Source organism: Sinocyclocheilus anshuiensis, unplaced genomic scaffold (genome assembly GCF_001515605.1).
Source record: "Sinocyclocheilus anshuiensis isolate Anshui unplaced genomic scaffold, SAMN03320099.WGS_v1.1 scaffold907, whole genome shotgun sequence".
NCBI classification, from domain to species: Eukaryota; Metazoa; Chordata; class Actinopteri; order Cypriniformes; family Cyprinidae; genus Sinocyclocheilus; species Sinocyclocheilus anshuiensis.
The window spans coordinates 789,782-795,753 of record NW_015546133.1 but is presented as its reverse complement, the minus strand read 5'-3'; the positions used below and the strand labels follow the sequence as shown (position 1 = coordinate 795,753).

At 36.1% G+C, this 5,972-nt stretch overlaps 2 protein-coding genes across 3 annotated transcripts in view; one reads left to right on the top strand and one right to left on the bottom strand.

Annotated features, from left to right (window-relative positions):
* The window catches only part of LOC107701086 (sphingomyelin phosphodiesterase-like), a 5,024-nt gene extending 1,157 nt beyond the window's left edge, over nt 1–3,867 (top strand). Inside the window, exons 3-7 of the mRNA XM_016503018.1 lie at nt 9–664; nt 1,104–1,275; nt 1,786–1,862; nt 2,175–2,320; nt 2,792–3,867. Of these exons, the coding sequence (XP_016358504.1) occupies nt 9–664; nt 1,104–1,275; nt 1,786–1,862; nt 2,175–2,320; nt 2,792–3,189 (1,449 nt within the window). The 3' untranslated portion in view covers nt 3,190–3,867. The remainder of the gene's footprint in view (nt 1–8; nt 665–1,103; nt 1,276–1,785; nt 1,863–2,174; nt 2,321–2,791) is intronic.
* A 970-nt stretch (nt 3,868–4,837) lies between these two features.
* Nucleotides 4,838–5,972, bottom strand: part of LOC107701101 (phosphatidylinositol 3,4,5-trisphosphate 3-phosphatase TPTE2-like) — a 6,241-nt gene continuing 5,106 nt past the window's right edge. For both annotated transcript variants that reach the window (XM_016503030.1, XM_016503031.1), the window contains 4 exons: nt 5,577–5,674; nt 5,318–5,413; nt 5,133–5,203; nt 4,838–5,050 (listed from right to left, as the gene is read on the bottom strand). In XM_016503030.1, the coding sequence (XP_016358516.1) occupies nt 4,948–5,050; nt 5,133–5,203; nt 5,318–5,413; nt 5,577–5,674 (368 nt within the window). In that variant the 3' untranslated portion in view covers nt 4,838–4,947. The remainder of the gene's footprint in view (nt 5,051–5,132; nt 5,204–5,317; nt 5,414–5,576; nt 5,675–5,972) is intronic.

Below are 5,972 nucleotides of genomic sequence, written 5' to 3'. Positions count from 1 at the left end.
TCATCCGTGCGCTCCAAGAGTCCTTCCTCTGGCCCTCAGAGGCTTGTGCTCTACTGGTTGGACCTACCTGTGGCCATTTTGATATTTATGCCCACTGGAATGTGTCTCTCCCACGGGTCCCCAAACCCCCAGTTAAACCGCCCACTCCTCCCAAACCGGGTTCTCCACAGAGCAGAATCCTCTTCCTCACGGATATCCACTGGGATGCGCAGTACGCTGAGGGCAGTCTTGTGGACTGTAAGATGCCACTGTGCTGTCGGAATGACTCTGGAAGGGCCAATTGGAAGCACACTGGAGCCGGATACTGGGGCACGTATGGCGAGTGTGACCTGCCTCTGCGCACAGTAGAGAACCTTCTCCAAAACGTAGCCAAATCTGGCCCGTGGGATTGGGTGTACTGGACAGGAGACATTCCAGCACACAACGTCTGGTCTCAGACCCGGGCACAGCAGCTGAACGAGCTTGTCACCATCACTAGACTCATACACAAACACCTGGGGCCTAATGTAACCGTTTACCCAGCGGTTGGAAATCACGAGAGCACACCGGTGAATAGTTTCCCACCTCCGTTTGTGCATGGCAATCGGTCGTCCCACTGGCTTTATGACACAATGGCAGAGGAGTGGGCATCCTGGCTGCCAGAGGGAGCCTTGGAGACGATACGGTAAAGTACTGATGGAAAAGACTTTATAAAGACTATATTATTTTTCTTAATGTTATTTATTATTATTATTTGTTTTGTTATTTAATCATGTGGCTGTTTGATATGTATGCCCCTGGAATGTATCTTATTTAATAATAAAAATAATAAATGTATTTATTTTATTCCTATACATAATCATGTGGCCATTTTTTATATTTTGACCCCTTGGAATGCATCTTATTACATTATTATTATTACCATTTAATTATTTTTTATTATTTTTATTTGTAATATAATATAATGTGGCTATTTAGATATTTATGTCCCCTTTAACACATCTTATTTTATTATTATTATTATTATTATTGTGGTTATTTGTTTACTATTTTATTATTACTACTATCATTATTATTAACACTTTTATTTATTTATTTATTTATATGTGTTTTGTCTTCTCTAGGCATGGAGGGTTTTACACAGTGGAAGTTCAGCGTGGTTTGAGGGTGGTGTCTTTGAACATGAACTTCTGTGCACGAGAGAATTACTGGCTGATGGTGAACTCCACAGACCCGGCGGATCAGCTACAGTGGCTCATTCGCATACTACAAGAGTCCGAGAACAAGGGAGAGAAGGTACAAGAAATTTACAGAAAGAAACCAGAAAACATCTTATTTTGCATTAAGAACACAGGAAACCAAAAAGATGTTGAAGCCGTTTGCTTGCTGCAGCAATTTAACAAGTTGCAGAGTTAGTGTTTGTGGGTTAGGGGGTGTTTAAACATCCAGGCAACTGATCTCGAGTCAGACCAGCTTGAAGCGGATGTGTGACCGTTGGTTTTTGTGCAGTGTTTTCGATTATGCTGTTGCACATATGTTTGTATTTGGGCATTTGATATTAGATGCCAATGATCCTTCTACTACTAAATGTTACTCAAATTATTTTGTAAGAGGGACCCCAACTTTTTTTGTTTTTTTCCTTTTCAAAACAAAAACAAAAATCTTGGTTTATCTTGAATATCTTAAATTTTAGTTTGCGCTTTTTTTTTTTCTTTTTTTTTTTCTTTTTTGTGGGGTGGGTAGTTTAGTTTTGTTTAATAACCAGATCTAAGCAAAGCTCTGTCTGTCTCCACTGGTCTCTCTCAGGTCCACATCATCGGTCACATCCCCCCGGGACTCTGCCTGAGCAGCTGGAGTTGGAATTACTATCATATAGTGAACAGGTCAGTCACTTTCCTGTGAACACATAGGATGGCCCGTCCTGCTGTACACAAGAGTTCACTTTCATCTGTTGTAACCTGTGGCTGAATCAGCACAGCTGCGTGACTGCAGCTTAAAGGGTTATAACAGTGTCTTTTATGATCACAAGTTTCATAGTGTTGTAAAAATGGGTCATGTTGACTCTAACTGCCTGGTTTTGAGATAATTGTATTTATTTGCCATATGTACCCGGAGGTGTATGTAATGCAGTGGTTAATGGTTCACTTTAGCAATCAGTCTGGTTCCTTCCTCTATAATTCTCTTTTATATTCCAGATATGAAAGCACCATAACTGGTCAGTTTTTCGGACACACACATGTCGATGAGTTTCAGATGTTCTATGATGAAGATACATTGACACGTCCACTAAGTGTGGCTTTCATTGCCCCAAGTGTGACCACTTACGTCAACCTGAACCCAGGTACTCACTAAACCATATTAGTTGATGTATATTTTATTTTATTTTTTTCCATTTTTTTCATTGTAAAATCAATTATTTTGATTTAGTTTTTATTTTACTACTTTTTATTTTTTTTTTATTTAGAGGAAAGTAATACTAATTAATCAAGTGACAAAGTTATTATAAAAAAGTTTTAAAAATACTGTTCTTTTGAACTTTTCTATTCGTAAAATAATCATTAATTGTATAGTGCTTTCTACACATTTTTTTTTAATCAGTTTATTTTATTACGGAGTTTATTTTTTACGTTTGCATATTGTTATTTTTAGTTTTTTTTTAATTATTTTAGCATTGCTTTATTTTATGTAGTTTTTACATTTCATTTTAGCATTTAATTATATTTATTTTTTTAGCATATAGTTATTTTTATTTTAGCATTTAGTTAGTCCCACAAAATGGTGGCTTATTGCTGTAATATGCTTTTATTGTCAGGATATCGCGTGTATTATATGGATGGAAACTACCCAGGCAGCAGTTGGATGGTTTTGGATCATGAGACTTTTATTCTTAACCTGACTCTTGCCAACAACCTGCCCTCAAAACCTGACCCCAACCCATCATGGACCTTACTGTACCGCGCGTCTAAGGCCTACGGTTTGTCCACACTCTTCCCTTCAGACATGGACGCTTTGATCAAAGTCATGAAGAATGATGACCGTGTCTTCCAGCGTTTCTGGTACCTCTTTCATAAAGGCCACGTCTCAAAGCCCTGCACAGACACTTGCAAGACGTCACTAATCTGCTTCCTGCACAGTGGACGATACGACCTTCTAACGCATTGTGAAGTGCTACACGGAGATAAACACTCCGTTAGGAAGACGATGTGTTGAGAAAATATGCCATTGAGGTCTAATGGGTTTAATACCACGCCGACGTCACAGACTCTTGATTCATTTAGCACTTTCATTTGAACTTCTTTTTGTAGCATTTGTTACATTTGTCCTTGAGATCATCAAAAGCTGACTTGCTATGGACAACGTTGGTATTAAAAGCCTTAAGGCATCTTGTCAAGATGTGGTTAAAAACTCAGCAGTGCTTGTGAAGATGTGTAATTTAGAGCAGAGAACCAAAGTAAAGTATAACTGGTTGAAAGTGGAACATGTAGTGACTTCACTGAATCATGTGGTGTGTTAGTGCCTCATAAAAACCACAGCTGCTCAAATGTCTCAGTCCTCATTCTCAGTTATGTTGTTGGGTGTGTTTTGCGTCACTCTCGAGTGAATTGTGTTCTGTCACTTTAGAAGTGTTTTGTGTTATCATTTCCTGCATTGACCTGTAGTTTGCACACTGGAGTCTGTTGAAGGCCAGTTATAAAAGATAATGGTTTATTATCGTTGAACAATTGATTTAATTGGTAAATTTAATTGGTAAAGATCATGTGATTTTTATTTTGTCACACTTTCTGAAAATGGGTTTGCAATTATAGTGGGATTTTATGAATGTTGAATGGATTGTCTGAAGGTCTTTATTAAATAAATAAATATTTTGCAAGGTGATTTGTTTGTAGATTTAAGTCATGTACAGTACTGTTCAAATGTTTGTGATTGATATATTTTTGTTGAAAAAGCTATTTTTAGCAGCTATGCATTAAATGAATCAAAAGTGACTATCACAAATTTGTTAAAAATAAATGCTGTTCCTTTAAACGTTCAATACATATAATTTTCAAAAAATGTATTGCCGTTTCCACAAAACTACAGTCAGTTTGAAAATGAGAAATGATTAGGTACCAAATCATATCAGAATGATTTCTGAAGGCTCATGTGACTCAAAAGATTGGTGTAATGATGCTGAAAATTCAGCTTTGCGTCGCAGGAATAAATTACATTTTAAAATATATTCAAATATAAAAGTTTTGTAGTTATTTAATATTGCCATTTTTACTGTATTTTTATCAAATAAATACAGCATTTGTGAGCATGATATATCTATTGAAAATATTTAAAAATACATATCTACATTTTTAAATGTGTATTTAAATGATTCTCATTATTTCGTATTAATTAAACCCAACTACAATAAGTGGTTTAAGATATGACATTCAAATTCTAGCTACAGTCTGTTGAAACTGTAAAATGGGCAAGTCTCATGACTGCTGTTACCCAGTTTTTTCGAATATAAATATTCTAAATCGTTCAATACTTAAAACGTGTAAAATGTGACGCAGTGCAGGACAGAACCACTAGGAGTCATCATAGATCATACCTGATGACAGCATGTACTCAGGAAATATTCAAACACATATTTTCCATGTGAGCAGGTGTTTGCTATGTACATACTTTCGTTCTGTATAATTTCCTTCACAGAATCATTTTAACTGCTGCCAAAGATAAATAGAAGCACAGTACAACAACCAAAAACTAAAGTACTGAAAATTTCCAATACATTTTTTCACATAAAAAGACAACCAAGGAAATACAATGTAATGAAAACATTTTTACAAAAAAAAAAACACATTCAGATCTTCTATATCTGTAGGTTTATCTGGAGTGTTTTGCAGCTCATCATAAGTATGTCTCAAGAGACACATCTACTTATAAGAAAGGACTAAAATGGTAAACATCATCCACTGTCAGAAAATGTTCTCCTCAAGGGTCTGTGAAAGACAACGTCACTCCAAAGTCTTCCTTGTATATGTCCCAGGTCTTAGATTTGTGTGGATTGTCCAGCTCCTCCCTCGAAAGATACAGTCTATGACACAAACAACAACACAAAGATTTCAGCTCTCCAAAGAAAAAAAAAACTTCCAAAACTACTGACAAAAAAATCCCACCTGTTGTTCTCAACAAAAGAGGTGTTAAACCAGAAATAGAAAGGACAGTCCTCGTAACCCTTTGGCAAACCCTGGACAGAGAGAAAAAAAGGGAGTTCAAGCAACAGTGAACCTCATTTAAACGTTCTGCTGACAACACTTCATCAAATATATGAATCAATTAAATACTAATAGTGGAGACTTACAGCACTGGACTCAAACATGACCTTCACATCTTCAGTCACAACAGGCCCTTCCTGTAAACTGATGATCACGGCATTGTTACCAGTGTCAGGAAACACCTGGAGAAAAAAAAAACACGACAGGACGTTCAGGAATGTAGCTATATAGTATTGTGCTTAGATAAGTGTTTAGTACGCTTAAAGTTGCTTGCTTTGCCCTTTTTATATAGAACATAGAGAAACGTGCTAAACCTGACAACCATGACTAGCTTTAGATACTTACCACACAGTTCTGCTGTTTGGCACAAACACACTGGAAGACAAGCTCTCGCTTCACTATGATCTTCACCTTCAGGTCGCTCCCGTTACCCTTCCCTACACCTGAACAACAACCACAGCCATGGGAAAAGTACACTGCTTCTATACAATCTACCATAGTTGTGCCTTTGTTTACTTAAAGTGACATTTTATGCCTAAATATTAAGTTGTATGAAAATACATTTTAATATTGAATATATAATTCAATATGAATATTTGCAATATATTATTTCACATTCAATGTGTTTAAATATAAAAAATATGTCATATTCAATATATATATATATATATATATATATATATATATGTGTATGTATGTATGTGTATATATATATATATATATATGTGTATGTATGTATGT